A 24,939-nucleotide genomic window follows, 5' to 3' on the forward strand; every position below is an offset into this window, starting at 1 on the left:
TGTTATTCAACAAAATTTAAAGTAAAAAGAAAAGGTTTAGAAATGATCATCCTTTGTGTAAACTTAATTTGGGTACCTACTGACGGACAGAGATTCGATATTAATTTCATAGGGGTGGATTACTAGAGCTCACTATATGCAATGTTTCGATTCTAACGGGAATAAGAAGGTACTTGAATTGTCCTTAATATCGATGCCCCCTTGGGTTACCAAACCCTCAATCTTGGCCCTTTACAGGTTCGTGTGGATCGAGTTCAATTCGAGATGATATATTCCCTTATGTCCATGCGGAGAAACAATTTATCTTACGTAGATATAAGGTATATAAACCCCAAAGATTATTAGCTAAAACCCATGCGGAGAAACAAATTATCTCAAGTAGGCTAAGCTTTCATCTCAACTTAAAAGGGACGAAGCTGGTAAGTGAGCTTATGGTATGCAAATGCACGTGTTGTGTGTGAGGAGAAACTCACAAACCTTTGAAGACACAACAAAAAAGAACACTTTCACCAGTTCCAGCAATCTGTTTAAATCTGAAGACCACTGAAAAAAATCGATTAGTTAAAAGTAGGATAAGACATGATATGTCGAAACCCACAATAAATAAAAGGATCAGAAATTAAATTCAATTTAAGTTTGTAATTCCTAAATACAAAACAACGTATAATCGTTCATGGTCTGACTCTAAGACGTCCCCAGCAGAGTCGCCAAGCTGTCATAACCATTTTTATGGTGGAATAATATTTTATTGTTTTAAAAACAGTTATGATTTTAATTTTGGAAAAATTGGTGATTTGGAATTAAATTGGATAGAGTCGCCATCGACCTTTGGGTTATGTGGGTCGAACACCTAAAAACGTCTTTTAAAAACAATTTTAAGAAAAATCATTTTTTAAGACAAAAGCTAGTCTGCGTTTACCAAAGATTCGATTAAATGGATTCGGGAGTCGGTCACGCGTGGAGAAGGATTAGCACCCTCACAACGCCCAAATTTTGGTACCTAAACGATTATACAATGTTTAAATATTGGGAATTATAAGCTCGAAAATATATTTAAATTATGATCCTTTTATTCATTCGATTTTATTTAAATAAGCGTGAACAATCTTCGAGAAATCATTTTCTTTATAGTTAGGAGGCTTTCTCATATATTCCCTCACAAAAACATTGTTTCACAATTTTCGCAAATATAAAATACCATAAAATAAAATAAAATAAAAGTGAAAAATAGTGAAAAATACTCGAAATAAATAAATGTAGAATGAATAAAATTATTGAATACAAAACAAGAATTTATGAGACAAATCCTTGAAAAGACACATTCCCTTTATTTAGGAGATCTCTTCGTAAATTTCCCTCACAATTAAATTTTCCCATTTACACATTTTATAAAAAAATGATAATTTATAACAAATAGGATTAAACGTATATTTAGGCCTTACATATGATACAAATGAATACATAAGATAAAAATATGTACATTTACAAATACGATAACTAAAATACTAATAAAATATTTAGTTATACGTAATAAATAAGGACTAAATCATAAAAACAAAAACTTTAGAGGTACAATAATAATAATATAACAAAGAGTGGCTAATATGGAAATATTATAAAATATGATTACCAAGATAGAAATAAAACCCAAAGCAACATGAGGACCAAAATAAATGTATTTATGCATGTGTTTCAAAAAATTGAACTGCATGATAAGCCAGTCAAATGCTCAAGGTTTAGGTTCAAATGTACCTGAATAACCAAAGTGACATCAGGGTAATCCATTCCTCGTGCCGAAACATCAGATGTAACAAGAATTAATCTCTTAGATCCCCTAAATTCATCAGAGATGCGAGTTCGATAGATTTGAGGTTTTCTGGAGTGGATCTCCCTAACATTCATTTTCATTTCTCGAAGAAGCAAATACATCTGTGATGTTACCATCCCAGTCGTACAAAAAAAAAAATGACCTTGTACTCTGGTTCTAGAGATATATGTTTCTTCAAAAGCTGGTGAACAATCTGAAAGTGCAATTCATGTGGTTCAACAAGAAGATATTGCTTAACCTTCTCATGAGTTTCTACGCAGCCTAGCCCCACTGTATCAATGAATGCATGTTCCCTTTTCAAAACGAGCTGATATATTCGACGAACCCCTTTTGGAACTGTTGCAGAAAACAACAATGACTGCCTCTGACGGGGCAAACAATCAACAATTTTCTCAACATCTCTCCGAAACCCTAGGTATAATAAGTGGTCAGCTTCATCAAGTATAAGCATTTTCAACCCCATCAAACGCACAGACAAGGTAGACTTGTTCTCAACGTGATCCAGCAATCTCCCAGGTGTTGCAACAATTATCTGACATGGTTCTGATTCAAGGCGCTTTTGATCAACTTTGAAGCATGTACCTCCAACTAAAGTCTGGACACCTATGCCATTATAATACTTCAGCAGAACATTTGCTTCAGCAGCAAGCTGACTTGCAAGCTCTCTTGTGGGGCAAAGAATTAGAATAAATACTGGAGGCACCTACCCCATCCGTGTTTTCATATTTGGGGTAAATCCCACTTTAGTTCCTTCTGATTCTGTATTATGTTATTCTAGCCATTAATGAAATAATTTTTTTTTATTTTGAGCTTGCATTTTATTAATGTTGCATTTTCGTCCTTATTATCTTTTAAGTAATCTTATGTATATGTTTAAGTTGGAGTCCTTGTATTTTAAATTATTTTGTACTTGAGCGGGACATGTTTTTATTGATTCATTTTAGTCCCCTGTTTGTTGATATTTATCTTTGGTTAAATTTCTATTGGAATCATGACATTTAATTATTTTTATTTTAGTCCTGCATAGTGTTGTGGATTATTACAATATTAGTACCTATACTTGTGTAAGTGTTGAGTGTAGTTCTGATTTATACATAATTACAGCTTAGCCCTTTTAATTCTTGTTAATCATATTTTAGTCCCTTAAGTTTCTATTTTTACTATTTAATCCTTTAAGTTTCTGTTTTTGCTCTTTAGCCTTTTAAATTTCTGTTTTAGCTATTTTCAAGCTTGGTTAAATGTCATTTTGGTCCCTGAAATTATCCTATGTGCTTATTTTGTTTGTATTTTGGTTTGTAATGTTTATTTATTTTTATTTTAGTCATTTATGAAGGAATATTTTACATATTATGTAGTTATTTGTAAACATGTATATTATTGGTTCTATTTATTGTATATGATTTGTTTCACATTTTCCATTCATGTTTGCTTCCATGGTTTATTTATTTATTTGTTAATATTATTCGAATAGTTTCGAGAACGATATTTGTAGAATGGGCGTGGAAAGCACCACTTGATCGAAGTGATGTAATCCAATATGACATTCGAACCAAATACGAACTTGAAATAAATTAATTGTATTTTGCTAATTATTAATTCATTTCATTTTAAGTCGAACATTGCAATGAATGTCTCTAAATAATAATTTATTTCATTTCATGCAAATTGTCGATCTTCATTCTACATTTTATATTCGATTCACTTTTTTTTAGTTAATCAATTTATTTTGTTGTATGTAAACATCGATTTTTTTATATATTCGATTCACATATTTATCGATGAGGGAATATATTTTACGGATAAGAAATAGACGAGATAGTTTCCCGATGGAGAATTGCTTATCTCGATGTTTCTTTTCAAATTAATTTTTTCCCTAATTAAGTAATTCGAGGCAAATTAATTAAGGTTTATATAATTTTTCAGGTTAATTGCAGTTACACCTTTAACATAGTGTTGATATGACACACTGAATTTATAAAATTAAAAAGGTTAAATTACACAAATGGTCACTAATATTTGAATAAGTTTTTATTTTTTCCATTAAAGTTTCAAAAGTAACAAATTGGTCACTAAAACATCAAATAAGTCCTTAAACAATTATTTTATACTTCCTCCATCCCAATTTTTAAGTCCATTATTGATTTTTCACATAATTTTAAAAAGAAAAGTTTGTGTAAGAGATGTGTTGTAAAAAAATTAAAAAGACAATTTTATCCTGAAAAAGTTAAATTTTACTTTATTGAGAAATTAAAAAAAGGGTAGAAAGGGAAAATTTGTTGATTATTTCAATGGAACAATTTAAATGGAATAATTTTAAACAAAAAAGTAACAAATTTAATGGGATAGACGGAGTATATAATTTAGGGTAAATTACACGGGTGATTATCGAACTAGGGCTGTAAATGAGACGGGACAGATCGCGAGCTACTCGAGATTGACTCGATCAAGGCTCGATAAATACTCATACCGAATGGACTCGACTCGAGCTCAAGATCGACTCGAATTCTTAACGAGCCTAAACGGGCTACTTGATATTCGACTCGAAAAGCTCGTGAGCAGCTCGAAAATATAATATATTAAGATTTTACTTTTTTAAAAATAAATTATTAATAATATTAATATTTATGTATTGATTTTTTTTTAAAAATATAGTAAAATTTTCATGTATTTAAGGTGCAGGTTTGAGTTCGAGTTTGATGTTTCAATCGAGTTAAGTTTAAGATTTTTTTTTCATTTCGAGCCTTTTCGAGCTGCTCACGAGCTTCAGTTCAGGATTTCGAGTTTGAGTCGAGTTTAAAAATTTTAAGCTCGCGAGTTTTTGATTCGAGTCGAGCTCAGCAATACTCGAGCTCGACTCGGTTCGTTTACACCCCTATACCGAACTATGGTCATCAACCATTTTAACCACCAATGTTTAAAAGCGATCAAACATACCATCAAACTGTTTAAATGGTTCAATCAAGCCACTAGCTGTTGTGTTGATTAGGCCGTTAATAAAATTGACATAATTATATATTTGTCCTTAATATTTACACATTGTATCAATTTAGTCATTGTTTTAATTCAGTTAAATAAATTTAATCCTCCAATCATACAATAACACGTGTCACCACCTGTGTAAAGGGAAAACATATTAAAATAGAAGTGTATTTGGGTGGATTCAAACCAGGGACTTTAGGTAAGCTTTTACCACTGGGCTAAAGCCATGTATTTAGTTATAAAGTGCACAATCTTTTATATATTGGGCTTAAATGTCAAAAAAGGTGTCTAACGTATACCTTTTTTCAAATTTGTTTTGATTCAATTTATGACAAACGTTTAATTTCGTAACTCAGTTTGAAACATGCCCATTACGAGCCATTAATTTCGACCCTTAAATACCACCTAACATGGGTATAATAGTAAAAATGAATTTTCCAATTAAAAGTAATTTTCCATCCCTTCCCCCATCCTTCTCTCCCGTGACTCTTCCCATTCTTCCCCTGGTTTGGAAAGAGGATATGAATTATCCTTCACCTATCATCCGTCAAACATATCGCAATTCATCAAAGATTCAATCAAACTCTCAATCCCCTGTTTCTTCGTCTTCGAAGTAACGTATGTTGACGCCACTCCTTTGTCGGAGGAATCAGATTTGGCCGGGGAATTATTGCTCACGTTAGCTACCACTGGAGTTTTTTAAGTCACAGTTGAAGTCTGGTTAACTTTTTCGGAAGAACCGGATTTCTCCGGCGAATTTCTACTCCGGTTAGCTACCACTGGAGTTGCTTCAGTGACAGTTGTAGTCTGATTAACCTGCGAAACGTGAGCTTTATCGGAATTGTCTTTCTTCTCAGTATGGTTGCTTGTGATAGGAAGATTTCCATTAACACTGGGAGAAGAAGCTTCGGTTCAATTTGCATGCAAAAATGAACTTTGGGTTTTGTTTGTGCTTGTGTCGGTGGCAAAACAGATGTGTTTCTCGAACTACGGAGTCGATCGTTGTCGTTGAAAGGTATGGTATGATTATTAGAAATAGAAGTGAAGTTAATGTTCTGTTTGTTGAAGCGGAGAAGAAGAGATGGAAGAAGAGAAATTAAATAGCAAAGGAAACATATATATTAAATTATACTTAATGTAAGAATTAAATTTAAAAATGAGGTCAATATTTTTATTTTTATTTTTTACAATTATTTTAAAATAATAATATATAAATTATATTAAAAATAAAATTGTATTAAAATTATTTAGAGAACCCAAATCACAAAATAAAAATGAGTTTAATATTTTTATTTACATTGTTTTTTACAATTATTTTAAATAATAATATATAAATTATATTAAAATTATAAAATTATTTAAATTATTTAAGAAATTCAAATCATAAAATAAAAATAAAAATAATTTAATTTAAAAATAAAAATAAAAATATTAAACTCATTTTTATTTTTAAGTCTTACATTGACTATAATTTATTTATTATATTTATTTTAATATATATATATTTGTGTGAAATAATCTCAAATAAAATATATAAAAGACTGTGCACTTAGAATCAAATACATGGTTTTGGCCCAGTGGTAAAAGCTTGCCAAAGGATGTTTCTTGGTTTGAATCCACCCTAATGTACTTATATTCTAATATGATTTCCCTTTACACAGGTGGTGCCATAGGTCACTATATGATTGGAGGATGAATTTAATTAATTTTAATATTTTAATTGAATTAAAATAGTGATTAAATTGATACAATGTGTAAATATTAAGGACTAAATATATAATTATACCAATTTTATTAATGGCCACGTCATCACCTCTGTTAAAATTAACAACAAGTGATTTGATTGAACAATTTAAATAATTTAGTGGTCTGTTTGATCGCTTTTAAATATTGGTGGTCAAAATGATTGATAATCATAATTCGACGATCATCCGTATAGTTTACCTCTAATAACAGAGCTCCAATGGTATCCATTGGAACAACAACACAGGCCACCACTTAACATCATAAGCCCACACCGGAGCTGGTGAAGGATGGTTTCTAATAAAGCCCTGCAACAACTCTAAAGCAAAGAGACTATACCACCATGTTCAACAGCGGCATGTTAACGTGGTTGGTTCGCCTTAGTCGGTCAAGGAAAGGGATCAAGGCCTTTAAAGAGGGAATTCAAACCGTCGTTAATCGTGATTATTTACATGATTAAATGATATCAGATCGATCGATTTAACGTCACATCAATATTTTGATATCTCAATAATGATTGTTAATGATGATGGATCGATTAGTTAAACTGATAACATCAATGAAAACAAATTACTTTTATGACATCAACGAAAAAAAATAAATGATCATTTATATAATTTAGCCGTAAAAATATTATCATTAATAGTATTTTTATGCAAAATGCACAATGGAGTGCATTCTTTTGAGGTTAGAAGCTTAGCATGGTGTGGACTGGTAACTTTTCATTTGTTCCTTGTCTTGGCTGCCATGGAAACACCAAACACAGATGCATGCTTGAAAATATGGCCCTGTGGTGGAGTGATGATAGTCTCCTTTGTTATGTTGAATATCTTTTTTTAATTATTATTAAAGTTGCTGAATATCTATAAATTTGCTTTAGCTTTTTAGTTCATCGTGACCTAATGACCTTGTCGTCGGTCTCTTCATCCAAAAAAGAAGAAAAAAAGTACTTTTATGAAGAATTTTCCTTACTTTATTGTCTTTAATTAATGCAAATTCAAACCCCTAAATTATACCGTCAAAACAATAAAAACTCCATAGCCCTGCCCGAAAAAAGTCTTTCCCAAAATCCCCCCTTTTTACCAATCTCGAGCACTTTTTTTTTGTCTTCCTTCACAAAGATACAAAGATGGCTGTTCATTGGCTACTGATATGCCATGGACTGATAACTCTTATTGTAGTCGTCTCGTTTCTCTGTGGGCAATGGCCAATCTTCCAAGGAACACTCATTAGCTCCATCCACCGTTTCATCACTTTTGGAGCTTACCAATACTTCCTGTACGCCTCCTTTCTGCAAATTTCTTTGATGGGTTCCTTTTAATTTTTCTGGGTGACTGATTTTTGGGTTCCTTTGATTTGTTTTCAGGAAGTTTGTAGGTGCTGTTTTTGGAGACAAAGGAATAAATTCGATACTTTCTGTTGAGTATTATTGTTGTGATAGGCCTAATCCTATCTTGCAGGTATGATTTTAAGTTGAGCAATTGAAATTATTGAATTGAAAGCCCCTGGAGATTGAGGTTCATCTCTTATCTGAAAGAGTTGGTTTTCTTGTTTCATAGTGTGTTTATGAATGATTAGGTATGAAGTTTGTATATGCGTTGTTTTGTAATTTGAAATTATTGTAGCAATTTTAGGTACATTAATTTGATGCTAAAACACTGAACTATATGGTTCTTTTTGTGCACTACATATTAAGAAGTCTCTGTGGTGGATCTAGAAATATTTTTTTAGGGTGGACACGCATACGTTAACAACTTTTAAATGCTGAACACTGTTAATAAAATAAGTAACTAATCAAAGAAAACTCAGATTTTAGGGTGGACAACATCAATAAAATAAGTAACTAATCGAAGAAAATTCGGATTTCAGTGCCCACCTCACCAAGCTGTGGCTCCGCCACTGAGAAGTCCTAGGTTTGGGCGACGACTTGAAACTTGAGCATTTACCCTCGAACGTAGGAGTAACAATCGCTTGGCCAAGACTTGGTTCTTACGTTAGATAATAAGATGATTGGCATAGTTCTGTTTTGTCTTGTCTTTGATACATGATTCATGGGGTTAAGTTGATTGGAAACAATGTGCGGTAAATTTGACGAATGAGACATACTTAACAGAATTGTCTTAGCCTAAAGTCAACTACATTTGAATTTCGTAATTCACTGCTAATACCGCATGCTTCAAATATAAAAAAACCTTCACAACATTATTGAAGCGAAGAATGGTAACAATAGATGATCTAGAAATGCACTGTATTGTCATTTGAATATCCACTGTTTAGAAAGATGAGGTTTGTTTTATACAAGAAACGGGGCTATTTTTGTTCGTATTAAGGTCATCCTTTCCCAACTTTCTCTTTATGACAGATTATATACTTGGCAATAATCGGATCCAGTTATTGGATTATAGTGAAGACGTCCTTTCAATTTGTACCTGGATATTATCTCAGTGGAGTCCATAGGTATGTGCTTAGAACTGAATTCTCTGCTGTGTAACCTGATTCTTCGAAGTGATTGATTTTGTTTTTGCCACTCATTTTTCATTTTTATATTTTTTCAGGTACACGAGTTTGTTGGCAGTTGCAATCGGGATTCTTCTCTTTCTTTTGACTAGCTTTTCAGATCCAGGAACTGTGACGGCTGATAACGTTTCACACTATCTATCTGTTTATCCTTATGATAATATCATATATACAAAGAAAGAATGCTCGACTTGTAAACTTCCAAAGTAAGTTCATTGTATTGTTTTCACATCTATTGATGTGGTTTTTTAATTCTCTAAAATGTAATCAGATTATTCTTTTGATCAAGGCCTGCCAGATCCAAGCACTGCAACATATGCAATCGATGTGTTGCCCGCTTTGATCATCATTGTGGTTGGATGGTATAACTTATTCAACTGTTCTTTTTCCTTTTTCTTCTTTATTGTACTTCGTGTAGCGAGTTGTTCTATATACAAACATGTTAAAAATATCTGATTCTTATATCTACTTAAGTTAATGTTTACTTGTTTCAGAATAATTGTATCGGGGAAAGAAATACGCGATACTTTTTGGCTTTTCTTTTATGGTGAGTTCTTCACTATTTATCAACTGCTAGCAATCTGTATTTTTTATTTTAGTTTTTCTTAATTGCTTTTTTCATTTTCCATCCAGTAATGCTTTCTTGGAGACATTGAGCATCCTCTAGTTACTCAATCGAAACCACCATTAACTTTGACTGGAACTTTACAATAATCAGATTTCCATTGCTATTGAAGTTGCTTTTGGTTGGATTGATGATCTGAATATAGTAACCGACCTTGTGTTTTATCCGTTAGTACGAGTCATTTGTTCATTCCTAGCTTTCTTCGAGATCAAGAGCACTTCTCGTCCTTTTCTTTCCTACTTGTCCGTGCTCAACTTGTTCTAATCTACAAGCATAAAAAAAAGCTATTTTACCGCTTTTAGTTTTCAATAATCACGTTGTAAGTCATATTAAGTGTTCTGCAGGCATTTCCTTATATGCATGTATGCAACAATTGCTATTGGATTGGTTCTCGCCGGAAGAGTAAAAGAATTGAAAATTGTATACATTTTAACAGGTAATATCAATTCAGACTGAGGTTTTCTAACTTTTCTTAATGTTTTGCTGGCTAAACATTCCGTGACATTCTCTTCTATTTCTCCAGTTTATTATGGTGTGGAAAATTCTTTTCGCAGTTTAGCCCCTCAAATCGTACAGGTGGCTGCTTTGTTTTTGAGATATCCTCTGCTTTACATTTAGGATCTTGCTGTAGATATTTCGAGTTCAATACATCGGCTTTCGGTTTTTGCAGTGGCTGTTAGGTTCGTATAATACCCAAATACTTCTTATGGTGTTTATGGCTATAGTTTCGCTCTTGTTGGCTGGTTTCTTTGCATATCATGCTAAGCTTTGTCTGACAAACACCACAACGAATGAGGTGAGATCTGTTTTTACCTTGTTCTATTGTTTGTTTTTGTTACCTCAGAATAACGTTTAGAGCACTCCTGATTGATTTGATGCCCGGCCTTGACCAAACACCTAGAAATACTTTACCATGCTGAGGATTAAGATGTTAATAAAAACATGAAACTAGAGTAAAATGTTCACATCCGGCTGATGCAACCTTTAACTAAACATAAACCTGGAAATACTCGGGTATGCTGATTATTAAGTTATTGAAATCATAAAAGTAGAATTTAATGTTCTCATATGTCTGGAAATGCAGACGTTCAAGTGGCAAGACTATGTAAGCTGGCAGAAGAAACTGAGAGAAGCACGAGCGAGCTCGGCAGCATTAAAAGCAAGCATCGACAGGATGGATAGCGAAAGAAAGCCTCCAGAGAAAAAATGTAAATCCTTCTTCAAAAGGTCCCTTCTAGAGAATACTGAAGCTGTTGCAAAGAACAATGTGTATGATAAAGGATTCTTTCACAATTTGTATGAGATCATTTTTCCAGTCCCGACAAGAGCATCGCATTCGCATACCAAATCAAAATCTGGCTAAGGTCGTTAACTGTTAATTAAAAGGTTCATTCTTTACTCGAACTCCGCATCCCAGTCAATATTTTACTTCTTGCCACCATGCTATAAGCCAGAGATTCAGGATGGATTTAGGAGCATGGTCTATATTGTACAACTTCATGAGACATGATGGCTCGGTATTATCGTTCGGTAGTCGTATAAATCCACATGTTTGTGTTGTATTCATATTGCAGTTGTGTTTCAAGTTCATTTTAATAATTAGGTACTACAAAGTAAAAGGATCACTATTTTTCTCTTTAATGTGATTTGAAATGCATGGAATCTTAGTAAGAAAGAATCTATCTATGACCATGTTGGAGACAAAGGAATATATATAGTTATTTGTTTATGAATTGGATTTCCTGCAAGTGCTTTTCCTATGTTGGTTTCATTTCTAACATCATACTTGACCTTTGGTGCCCCCACATTGTTCTTATTTATAGTTAAAGCGCTATAAGTGCAATCAAATCTTGATGTTGATATTATATTACATACGTTTTGTGTTATTTTTACATGTTAATAATTATGTTCAAATATTAAATTTTAGCACATTTGTATTTTTATGTATTTTAGGTGGCATATCTGTATATTATCCAAAATTATAAGAATATTCTGGCATTGGGATTTCAGTTAATATTATTGAAATCGAAAGGTAAATGCAAAAGGAAAAGGAGAAGGAGAAGGAAAAGGGTAGAAAAAGGGTTCCATATTTGAACAATTTAGTGGGTATATTAATACCAACTTTATTCCATCAATTTGGTCCCTTGACTATGTGATTGGAGCTCAAATGTCATCTCATTTTCTTTTGGTCACTTCCAACTTTCGTATATAATAATTCTACACGAAGGTTGAGTGGATGAAACGTAGGACTTAGTGGGGTGGCACTTTATTCATTTGCTCCTCCTTATCTCATACTAATGATGCTTTCAAGGTTACAACAATTCTCTTAACTTGCTTTAGTTTGTGTAGTGGGATTTTCTCTTGTGAGCCCTTTTTATGATGATAATAGATGACCAATTACGTAGGAATTTCATGAGTTTCTATTCAGTTGATTGAATCACATATATTCTCATGTCCTTTGATCCCAACATAAATCACAAACAGAGATACATACAAGCATATGTTTTTGTATTTGCTTATGTACTTAAAGAGTGTAGATAAATAGTATGGTCGTTGGTTGTCATCTGATTATGTTGGACTGTTTGATGATAAGTTTGCAGTACCTACATTGTTAGCTATTTTCTAACGACCTTGTTAGATTTTGATAGCTTAAATGAAAGTTAGACAATTTAAATGTTCAAAGCTGGGTATTTGTGTAGGATCAAGACTTGGTTTATAAGTTCTTTTTAGTACTCTACAAGATTGTATCTGTTCAGAATATTTCAAACTTTTAAGTCATTGGCAATGCACACATACACTCAATAGACACGACTATTTGAACTAAAGATCTCTAATAAAAAAACAACACACTTTAACTAGTGAGATCACTAAACAAGTTTCTTGGTTTATAAGTTAATATAACACACACATTAGGGGTGCTTATCGAGCGAGTCGATCGCGAGTTGGGTAGTGCTCGACTCGACTCGTGCCCGTTAAGAAAATTTGTTGTTCGACTCGTTGCTCGCTAAGTTTGTTAAAATTTTGTTCGACTCGTGGTCGTTAAGAAAATTTGTTGCTCGTTAAGCTTATTTCTCGTCTAGTTGCTCGTTAAGTTCATTTGAATTTTTATTTTATTTTTTAACCAAGTAAAATCTATTAATATTATATAAAACTTAATATAAACATAAATTAATAAATTTAACCAAAAAAATTTCAAAAGAGATTACAAAACAAATTCAAAGTCTAAACACTAAAATAACAATCTATAACTATATTAAAATAATAATTAGGGTTTGATTTTTGGGTATAGTAAAATAATAATTATCAATTAATAATTTAGTATTTTTAATTATTTACTAGAAAATTAAAAGACTAGTAATTTATCATTTTTTATTATCCATTAGTAAATTAGTAATTTTTTGAATGAAATAATTTTTCAATATAACTATTAAAAGTTATAAAATGTTAACGAGTTGCTCGCGAACTTATCGAGTCGAGTTGGACTTTGTTCGACTTAACTTGTTAAGGCTTCAAATCGAACTCGAATTAACCCGAATCGAATTTTTATCGAATTTTAACTGAATCAAATTCGAACTGCTAATGAGCTGCTCAACTCATTAATCAGCTCTTATCCTCATCGCATGTATGCACTTTCAAAAACCAAGGCATTAAGTCGTACTAATACTTTTGAATTAGTCGGCTAACCCTTTCCATTGAAAACCAAGTTTTTGACGTGATGATAAAATATATCCCTATTATTTTAATTTATATGTTTCTTATCTTCAGAAAAAAAATGTTACCCCTTTTAATTTTTAAATATTAATTTTTTAAATAAAAACCCAATAAAATTACAAAAAGAATCTGTAAAATTAGAATAGACTAATACTTTGTTTTGTATTACCCTAAACACCAAAGTGGTTTAAAATTTTCAGCCCCCTGAAAGCATTTTTTTAAAATCTCATTTATCTTCTTTTATATTTTTAAGAATAATAGATATTTAATTACTTAAAAGCATATATTGACAACAATCTTAAACATTAATATTTTAAACTACACAATCTAACATATTTTTTAAAATCACTATTTTCACGGTATTTTTTTAAAAGCAATGTCAAAATAACCCTAAATCATAATAATTAATTATTTTTCCTAAAATCATTAAAGTAAAGAAATTAGTCACTAAAAAAAATAGAATCATACAAAAAAGAAGAAATATCCATTCAGACAATTTCGACACGATAAATACAAACAAACACAAATATCGACAATGAAAGATAAATACCATCAATACCAACATAAAAATATATAAAATACTGATGTCATGTTGACAAAATAACTTTAACACAATTCGTTTGCAATCTATCTTTTGGTAATTGCATGTACTTATCAATAAAATAAAATTAATCTGAGAATCTAAAGTAGAAATAGATCAATAGAATAATTAAATAAACACTAATTGAATTTAAATTCGATTTAATATCAAATATATATAATTTTTATACATTTACAAATATGTCAATATCTAAATGTTGAACAAATACAAATATATGATTTTAAACACTTCAGAAATCTAATTAAGATATTTTTATGCGTATTAAAGAAATGTAATGTCATTAGCTTCACAAACTCGCAACTTTGAACACTGATTTGTCTGTGATCGAAAACTCTTCAACTCAAAGATGGTCTTTCTTTATTCTGATTGACCTCCACCCTCAATTCAACCTTTTTTGCTGTCCTAAAAAAACCCTTTTTTGCTGACGTTCAAAAACAAAAGACCTATTCATGACAATCAAGGATGGATCGAAGAAGATGGGTAGAGTAATCGTTCCTTGAAAATTTTAAATTAGTATATATTTTAGTTATCGTATTTTCAATTGTTTTTACTTCACAAGAATTTTGTAAATTCGTTTCCTTTTAAAGTTTTAGAAGTTTGTCATCTGACATAAAATCTTACGTTCGTCTCTATGGCCATCCAAGGCATAACCCGGAATTATCTCAACACTTTCAAAAAAAATTGCATCTTCTGTATAAAAAATTATACGTGTCATAACCATTTTTTATAAAATAGTTAAATATTATTTTAAAAAATGATTATGACTTTATTTTGAAAAATTGGTGGTTTTGAATTGATTTGTATTAAATTTAATAAGAGTTGCCATCGACCTTTGGGCTAGGTAGGTCGAATACCTAAAAACGTCTTTTTAAAACAATTTTAAGAAAAACCGTTTTTAAGACAAAAGTTGGTATGCGTTTACCAAAAATCTGATTTTACGGATCCGGGAGTCGATTATGCGTGGGGAAGGATTAACACCCACACAACGTCCAAAATTGGTAATGTGTCGCTTACACTTTGTCGTAACGGTGGAAATTGTGAATCGAATATAAAGTTAAAATATGATTTGTTTATCGAAAAATTTTCTTCGAATTAATTAATTAGAGAAAATTCTTTAACTTGGAAAGAAATCTCGAGGTTAGCAATCCTCCATCGGGAAAGCTATCTCGTCTATTTCTTATCCGTAAAGAATATTCCCTCCTTGTTGATTTTGAAAAAAAATGCGAATCTAATAGAAATTGACTATCGACCTTTGCATAAACTAAATTGCTATATAAAAACAAATTGAATCATAAGAGATTTAATTAGTAAAATAAATTAGATTTATTTCAAGTCTCATTTCGTTTGAACGTCGTATCAAATTGTACCACTTCGATCAAGTGATACTGTCTACGCTCGTTCTACAAATACGTATTCTTGAAAATATTTGGATAATATATTTAAATAAAGAAATAAAATGAAAATAAATAGGAATGGAAATATGCGAAATAAAATATTTACAACAAATAAAGGCAATCATATTTATTTAATATAATACAAATAATTACACAATATGTAAAATATATTAAATATAAAGGACTAGAATACACATTAGATAATATTACATATTAGAATATAAACGATAAAAATAATTTCATTCAATGATTTATGGGACCAAAATAAAAATTACAAAAACTTAAAGGACTAAAATAGCAAAAATAGAAATTTAAAGGACTAAAATAGAAAAAATAGAAATTTAAAGGATTAAAATAGCAAAAACAAATAAACTAGAGCCTAGATAATAAATATTAAATAATATAAGGACTAGAAATGAAAATAACCCAAAAATAATGTTTACAGATTAAAATAAGATAAACCAGAAACATGGAGGAGCAAATAACAATTAATCTTAAATACACACACAGCACATGAAATCAGTGACCAAAATGAAATAATCACAAATATTGTGACCAAAGTCAAATATTTACAATAAAGGCATAATACAGAACACGATGACTTAAATATAAATGAAAAAAATAAGTGCCTAAAACAAAACATTAAAATTTCATTTGATGATTAAACAAAAAGATTACAAAGTATGGGGGACCAAACGTGGTATTTTCCCTACAATTTCAAAAAAAACACGGGGATAGCAAAACTACGTCGTTTTGGTGGCCAAATATAAGGGCGAGGCGTGGCCAAATATAAGGGCGAAGCGTGGCCAAATATAAGGGCGAAGCGTGGCCAAATATAAGGGCGAAGCATGGCTAAAATCAAGCCATTTTCCACATCTGCTTCAATTTGAGACGAGAGAAGAGAGAGAGAGAGTTCTCAAAACTCTCTTAACTTTCTCATTGGAAGAGAGAAAGTTTGTCGTCGCTGGTGGCGCTCACGGCGACGCACGACAGTCCACGGTGGTCGGAGTGACCCAAACACTATCAAAAGAAACCTCTCAACCCCCTCCACTCAAAACCCAACTCCCTTTTGCCTAAACAAGACCCTAGCATCCTAGATCTACAGATTTACCTCTCGAAAATACGACTTCAGCGACCTTTGGAATCTTCGATGCTTTGACTGAGGTATGTTACTTACTTTCCCTTTCTCTTTTTTTTCGATGTTTTGTTTGAATGGGATGTATGTTTTTAGTTTTTTTTTCGGTTTTTTCTCTCTCTTTTTTATTCAATTCTCTTTCCCTGATCTCTCAGTATTTTTTATCCCTGAAAACTGGCCCCTTCTCTTCCCTTTGTCCTTATCTTGCATGTCTGATGGCTTTTATGGATTTGAGTGCTCACTTGGTAGGGAAATGATACCCTAGATTATAGGATAAGATTTGAGGGATATGTTTGGATTTTTTCCTGATTTTATCTGTTTTTCCACTGTTTGATGGACTTGGTCATTGTAGGTGATAACATCGGTGTCAGAGGCTATCGGAGGTAATAGACGATGACTTACGTGGCTGGGGAGTTGAAGAGTTACACACGCGCTATTGAACTGTCCATATCCCTCGTCGGTAATTACTGGATGAAAATTAGGGTTAAAACCCTAATCTAGGTCATCTTAAACCGTTGAATCAAATCTGATCTAACGGCTAGAATCCAGGGCAGCGCTGAGTAGCTGAAGAGAAGAAACCCTAATTGGGCTGAGTCTTATGTATTTGTTAGGCTTGAACCGGTTTGTAATTGGGTCTGCTGAGTGGGCTTCAGGTATGGGCTTGTCGGGTTATTTGTAATTGGGTTATTGATAGATGGGTTGTCCTACAAAAAAATGTAATAATAATAATAATAAAAAATAATATTTTTTTAGACCCGGACAAAAATGGGTGTCTACAGATGTCCCTCTTTGCACATTCTTGTGTTAACAAGAATAGGGTAAAGACGAAAAAGACAACCATTTTTTGTCCGGTTTTTTTTTTTTGCTTAGAAATTTGATATGTTTGTTGGTGGGTATGACACTGCTCATACGTGATGAAGAGTTCTGGTCGTCTAAGGGTGACACGACTCCTATATGATGAGGAGATATGGTCGGTGGATGACACGATTCCTACGTGACGAGGATGGCATACCATCTTTAGGGATGATAACATGGTTCATACGTGATGAGGATGACTGGTTATCTAAGGGTGACACGACTCCTACATGATGATGAGATCTGGTCGGAGGATGACACGGTTCCTACGCGATGAGGATAGTAGGCCATCTTTAGGGATTTTTGTTTCAAGAAAAACCGTCTCAAGAGAGACAAACTTGTTTCAAGGGAAACAAACTCAAAGATGATATGTTCCAAGAGAAACTGTCTCAAGAGAGACAAAATTCGTTTCGAGGGAAACGATCTCAAAGATCAGTGTTTCATGAGAAATGGTCTCAAGGGAGACAAAATTTGTTTCAACAGAAATAGACTCAAAGATTATAAATTTTGTTTCAAGTGAAACAATTTCAGAATTTGTAAGGGGAAATTATCTCAAGCGAGACGAATCGGTTTTGAAAATATCAAGTGAGATTAACTTTGTTTCAAGTAAAACAACTTTGAAATTTGTATTCCGAGAGAAACTGTCTCAAGTGAGACAAAATTTGTTTTGAGAGAAATTGTCTCAAGCGAGACAAAATTTTGTTTCGACTAAAACACCCTCACAGGTGATAGACAGTCTGCTTGTTCTTGCATGTTGAGGAAATGTCTTCAGAAGATCTGATTGTTGACTTCAGGAAGTCAAATCTGTGGGTGTCATTATTCTTTTAGGTTGAAGATATCTTGTCATTTCTAAGCTTTTATTTCTTGAAAAATTGAAATGATGCATTTTTTACTGATTATCTTGGATGTTATGATGGATGCCAAAATGAAATTTATTTGATGTTTTATTGAATTTGTCCTCAAAAGAGGAAAACTTAAAGTCTTTATTGCACATGATAATGAATGCAAAGATGCAAATTTCATATGTCATGTAGGTATACATTGATGTATGCATATGTTGATCTGTGAGTGGAATGGTTGCGTGAGCAGTCTTCATTCTTTGTTTGATTCAGTTTGTCTTCATTTCCACCAGTGAGTACTCTTGCAAACCTCGACCTAAGACAATTTGTTTTCTTTGCCCCATCAAATTTTACCAAAAAATTTGGCTTCTTTTACCCCAGCTTCGATCCTGAGCTTTGGAGGGATATTCGTTGAATTCTAAGATACTTCTAGAGAACTTATCTTATATGAAAATGCTTTTCTTCCTTTGAATTTTCAAAATTTTGAAAAATATCAAAAAAAAATTGAAAAAATATTACCTCATTCTAAGTTTCATAATTGAAACAAATTATAAAACAGGTGTTCATTGGATATCAAAATAATTAAATGCTCTTTTAATCTTTGATAGTTTCAAATCTTTGACAAATATCAAGATTGACAGGTTGGTTTTGAGGTTAGAGTACCTACATTTAGAGGTTTGTTTCATCGATTTGGTCATTGTGAAGATCATGACGCTCCCCTTTTTCTTGGTTTGACATTTTGATCGGAGGCGGACAAAATGTCGCAACTAGCATAGTCAATTACTAGACTCTTTAGAACACTTTTGTTTCAGTTCTCTGAAATCTTCCATTTGTTCAAGCTTCGTAGACTCCTCTAGTCAAGGTAGTGCAGAAATATCGATCTAAAAATGATATTTTTGAGTGCTCGTGTGAGTTCAACTATAACAGGTTTTCCTTAACTCCCTTAGTCCATATTCACCGAAACTCATTTTTTAGTTAATTTGACTTAATTTGCCATTGTTTGGCTAGCTGAATTCAACTTTATTATACATCTATTTTATAATTGCCTTTGTTCGGCTGGTTGAAGGATTCATGTCGTTACAAAGTCTTCGACTTGACAATCACAGTGAAGCATACACCGAATTGCCAAGTACCGGATCAATGTCATGGTTTGAATGTAATCTATTCATAAAGCCAAGGCCTTTGAGTTTCTTCTATAACTAATTGCTTTAGCGGAATAGCTTAGCTTTATTGTATACATACATACATACATACATATATATATTACGGGTATACATATTCTATTTCTTAAGCTTGCCAAGGAGAACCTGTTATAGTCCCATTGTTTGTTGAAGGTTAGAAATTCTCATCGTTAGAGTTCAATTCCCAAGAAACTGATCTAAACTAGATTCGCTTACTTGACCATTCCATATGAGAAGATCATGATCATCATTGAATGTCATTAACATAAGTAGAAACCAATTAGTTTTGTAATATCATGTGTTAGTTGCCTCATTTTGTCTACTCTTAACACATACCATGAATGCCAAACCCTGATTAACTGTCTATGGTAGCATATAGTTAGCTTGGTCCCAGCAAGAGAAGGGTATGTATTCTGGTTTTCATCTGGAATAGGATTGGGGTTCTTATTTTACAGGAGTTCAATCTTGTCATTTGTCAAAGATTTACAACCTTAATTATTAAAAAGCTTTTAATTAAAATGATATTCAAGGAATTTCAAGATTGGAATTTGCTCATTGCTCAATTCCTCAGAATGAAACATTTTATTTAAAATGTTCGAACGTCAAGAGACTTATAAACATTTAAACATAAGAATAAAAAGAAAATTAAGTTCAAACAAGATGACACACTTTTGAATGAGAGTGCAACAAAATTCCAGATGGATGCCCCAACTTGCTCATGATTCAAATGCCCCGTTACACATTGAATGTCAATACCCCTGAATCGATCAAATCTTGAACCTTGCACTTCAATGTCCCAGAATTCTCAGTGGTGTGCCATGAGCTCCCAATATGATAGCTGCATATGGCATTAACATCATGACCTTCAGGATATGGGGCCTCTCTTGGTTTGGATTGAACCAGAGTCACAAGGTTCTTATCAACTAGCGTTGGGAGTAATTCTCCATACGTCACTGGGATTGGATTGATACAAGTCTTTTCACGGAAGACATTATGAGGTCTAGTCCCTTGATTGGCTAAATAGAATCCCACTATGTTAATCTCAGTTCTTTCTTTAATGTCAGTACTGCTAGTGCTTCTTATCTGGCCATTCTTGACAGCTCTTTCGATCATTTCTCTATACATGATGATGTCAGAGAAACTCGTAGTGGCAGCTCCTATCATGTAGTTGATAGATGGAGACTTCAATGTGTCGATGAATAGAGTGATGAACTCTCTTTCAATCATTGGTGGATGCACTTGAGATGCGATATCCCTCCATCGTTGTGCATATTTTCGAAAGCTCTCATCTCTTCTCATCTCCATATTTTACAGCGTTGTTCGATCAGGAGCCATATCAGTCATGTGTTTGTATTGACCCAGAAAGGCACTAGCCAAATCCTTCCAAGAGAGGAATTGAGTACAACTCAGTTGATTATACCACCTAGAAGTGGGTCCAGTCAAACTATCTTGGAATCAATGGATTAACATCTGATCATTATTGGTGTACCCAGTTATTTTTTGAATAAACATCGTGAGATGGACATTAGGGAAACTAGTTCAATTGTACTTTTCAAACTCGAGCATCTTGAATTTGGACAAGAACACCAAGTCAGGAACTAGACTAGTTCTGTTGCCTCAGGAGTGGATATGTTATGATCAGTAGAATTACCCCGACGATTTAACATGGTGGCTCGAGTTTTAGTGGCAGATAAGCCTACTTGGTGGCTTGGAAGTTTGTGAAGCGAAATGAGTATTGGTTGATTAGCATGGGTGTCCGCTCTGTGTGAGTACTAAATATGGGTGCAGATATATGTGCAAGTATACACAATCGAACAAGTAATACAGTGATAAGTGAGTATTGTCTCCACAGGGATTGGAGGAAATTGATAAGTTCTATCAAAGCACTTTACTTTGTCACCTAAGTAAAGTTAGTGATGGTATGTACAAATGATAATGTTGTGGCAAATTGAGATGGATGTGGTGGAAATGGAATGAAGGTAATATTGTAGCAAATGGATATGTCTTGGCAAATTGGATGGAAATATCTTGGAAAATTAAATTGTATTGAGTACAAACAAATGGAAATGTCAAGGCAAAATAAAATGCAAATACGGGATTTAATTGATAGGACTTTGTTTTTCTCACACGACAAGCTACTATGGGAATGAGTGATAGGAGTCACTAAGGAAAACCTAAGTCTACTTCTCAGAATGGTCTTACTTCTATACCTTGTCTGCCAGACAGAGTCTACTAAGGTGGCCTATGCTATCTCTAGTAAGGGACTCAATAGATTGAAGATGCCCTGGCAAAACCGGTTGGCGTAAACCCCTACAGTGATCCTATTGGTCCAGATAACATGATATGTCTCGGCAATACCTTTTTGTGGCATCATTAACATCTAACCTATCGTTTATGCACAACTCCTTTTAGTCGAATGCAATCATAGCCTTATCTCTAAAGTGGATTAGGCTTAGTTACTACCTAGAACCCCTTGCTTATACGGTTCCTCCCTAGTTTCTCTCGAACACTAAGGATGTGCTACCTAGATATTCTCTCAAACCCTAAGTAATCTCATAAAGAATGGCTACTTTCATAGCTCCTACAACTTTAAGCCACTAAGCTTCATAAACAAAATAGATTATAGCATAGAAAGACAACCATTCATTGAAGTAAAACATAAATATCCAAAATGAACTCCCACCAAATAGGATTATTTCATGGTGGGGTTCGAAATAAACAAGAACAAAGTAAGTTAATCTATTCCTTACAATCCAAATGATAAAATATGAAAGCAAATAGCAAAGGGAAGAAGGAAAAGCCTTCGACGTGCACTGCCGGAGCTTCCCTCGGCCACCACGAACTGCCCCCAGCGAACTAGCTCCTCTCAGACGCCTAGAACGCCACTCCCTTAAGCTTTTCACGGAGAAATGCCATGACAAATAGGATTGACGGAGAAAGGTGAAACCTTTTTCCTTTGACTTTTAAGCTCAAAATGACGTGGAACAAAAGTCTATACCATTGTGGCTTCATCATCTATTTATAGGGGAAGATTAACCCTATGACTTGGTGTTGATAAGAGTATTGTCTCCACAGGGATTGGAGGAAATTGATAAGTTCTATCAAAGCACTTTACTTTGTCACCTAAGTAAAGTTAGTGATGGTATGTACAAATGATAATGTTGTGGCAAATTGAGATGGATGTGGTGGAAATGGAATGAAGGTAATATGGTAGCAAATGGATATGTCTTGGCAAATTGGATGGAAATATCTTGGAAAATTAAATTGTATTGAGTACAAACAAATGGAAATGTCAAGGCAAAATAAAATGCAAATACGGGATTTAATTGATAGGACTTTGTTTTTCTCACACGACAAGCTACTATGGGAATGAGTGATAGGAGTCACTAAGGAAAACCTAAGTCTACTTCTCAGAATGGTCTTACTTCTATACCTTGTCTGCCAGACAGAGTCTACTAAGGTGGCCTATGCTATCTCTAGTAAGGGACTCAATAGATTGAAGATGCCCTGGCAAAACCGGTTGGCGTAAACCCCTACAGTGATCCTATTGGTCCAGATAACATGATATGTCTCGGCAATACCTTTTTGTGGCATCATTAACATCTAACCTATCGTTTATGCACAACTCCTTTTAGTCGAATGCAATCATAGCCTTATCTCTAAAGTGGATTAGGCTTAGTTACTACCTAGAACCCCTTGCTTATACGGTTCCTCCCTAGTTTCTCTCGAACACTAAGGATGTGCTACCTAGATATTCTCTCAAACCCTAAGTAATCTCATAAAGAATGGCTACTTTCATAGCTCCTACAACTTTAAGCCACTAAGCTTCATAAACAAAATAGATTATAGCATAGAAAGACAACCATTCATTGAAGTAAAACATAAATATCCAAAATGAACTCCCACCAAATAGGATTATTTCATGGTGGGGTTCGAAATAAACAAGAACAAAGTAAGTTAATCTATTTCCTTACAATCCAAATGATAAAATATGAAAGCAAATAGCAAAGGGAAGAAGGAAAAGCCTTCGACGTGCACTGCCGGAGCTTCCCTCGGCCACCACGAACTGCCCCCAGCGAACTAGCTCCTCTCAGACGCCTAGAACGCCACTCCCTTAAGCTTTTCACGGAGAAATGCCATGACAAATAGGATTGACGGAGAAAGGTGAAACCTTTTTCCTTTGACTTTTAAGCTCAAAATGACGTGGAACAAAAGTCTATACCATTGTGGCTTCATCATCTATTTATAGGGGAAGATTAACCCTATGACTTGGTGTTAAAATTTCTAGGATACCCTAAACCATGCTTAATTCACGTGAGGATCAGACAGAGCTGGCAGTGGTCTAGATGGGCAGCTGACATTGATCCAGCATGGGTTGCTAGCTGAGTACTCAGCATAATCCCGCTGCAGAGGCTCAAAGACAGACATGATCTGCAGCAGGGCAACACGGTTCAGCAGGATCGACTGTAGCAGCGCTGATTCCTCTAGGAGGATCCTCGAGACGGATTTCTCACTCTTGGTCAGAGGCCACGTGAAAGTAGAGACAATTGGCTTCAAAAAAATATCTTCTTTTACTTTGTTCGCTCTCGAAATGCCAATCCAACTCGACATTTTCATTCTGTTCAGTAGTCTCCTTATGTGACGGTATTTCTCTTTTTCTTTTCCTTGCTCTCAATTCTTGTACATCACCAAACAAACACCCTCCCCATAAAGCAGCACTGATTATAAAAATAAAATGCTACGGCAAACCAAATTCCACCACGTGCAACTATATACTCCTAAATGCATCTATATGCTCCTAAATAGGCTCTTAGACATTCAATAACTTAAGTGAAAAGGTCCCAAAAAATAACCTTTTTACGGATTTATCACACCCCAAACTTAAGCTATTGCTTGTCCTCAAGCAATGAATAATACTAAGCAAAATAAAAAATACCATGGCAAGTTCAGAAGGAGAATATTTATATGAGATAAAATTTCAGCCCTCGTCACATTTGGCTTCAACATGCTAGACTAGTTCAAGAAATCAAGTACTGTCTCCTAGGGAAAGATTCTTTGTGTGGGTGTGTGCGTGTTTGTATCCAGTCAATGCTTAACAAACCTAAAAATTTTCTAAGCAAGCTTTCTTAATTTTCCATGACATTTACAAATTTTACCCCCCACATTGTTTTCTTTTCTTTCATTAATTCTGCTACGAGGGGAGCCAGCCTATCACACCTAACATCCCAAACTATAGGTGAAAGGGAGCATACCTTCCACCCCAAGCTAGTCAGGTAAAGTCATCCCGTGACTACTTTCATTTACTCATATGCCATGGCATAGCAGAGTGTCCCTCTACAGATATACCGAGGCATTTATTAACTACTTCAATTTTTTTTTGAAAAGATATGGTGGGTTTCATCGTTTAAAGTTTTATGCCATGTCATTTAAGAATTCTCTTAAAAAAATTCTAAGTTTCTCAAGCATGGAAAACATACAATCGTGTATTCAAGGGTTTCAAAGAAGTAAGTCTTAGAGTTGGTTCTATCATC

At 33.6% G+C, this 24,939-nt stretch overlaps 1 protein-coding gene and 1 pseudogene across 1 annotated transcript; one reads left to right on the top strand and one right to left on the bottom strand.

The window, feature by feature from the left end:
- Positions 1-1,692: 1,692 nt before the first annotated feature.
- On the bottom strand, positions 1,693-6,781 carry LOC120148680 (annotated as a pseudogene).
- Positions 6,782-7,643: 862 nt separating this feature from the next.
- LOC120148661 (probable protein S-acyltransferase 17) lies at positions 7,644-11,450 on the top strand. The gene is made up of 10 exons (XM_039161717.1): positions 7,644-7,828; positions 7,917-8,010; positions 8,913-9,007; positions 9,106-9,273; positions 9,357-9,429; positions 9,562-9,614; positions 10,037-10,128; positions 10,216-10,268; positions 10,363-10,488; positions 10,777-11,450. Exons 1-10 carry the CDS (start codon positions 7,680-7,682, stop codon positions 11,053-11,055), a joined length of 1,182 nt encoding a protein of 393 aa, XP_039017648.1. The 5' UTR covers positions 7,644-7,679; the 3' UTR covers positions 11,056-11,450.
- The last annotated feature ends 13,489 nt before the right edge of the window (positions 11,451-24,939 follow it).

Source organism: Hibiscus syriacus, unplaced genomic scaffold (assembly GCF_006381635.1).
Source record: "Hibiscus syriacus cultivar Baekdansim isolate YM2019G1 unplaced genomic scaffold, ASM638163v2 tig00110984_pilon, whole genome shotgun sequence".
NCBI classification, from domain to species: Eukaryota; Viridiplantae; Streptophyta; class Magnoliopsida; order Malvales; family Malvaceae; genus Hibiscus; species Hibiscus syriacus.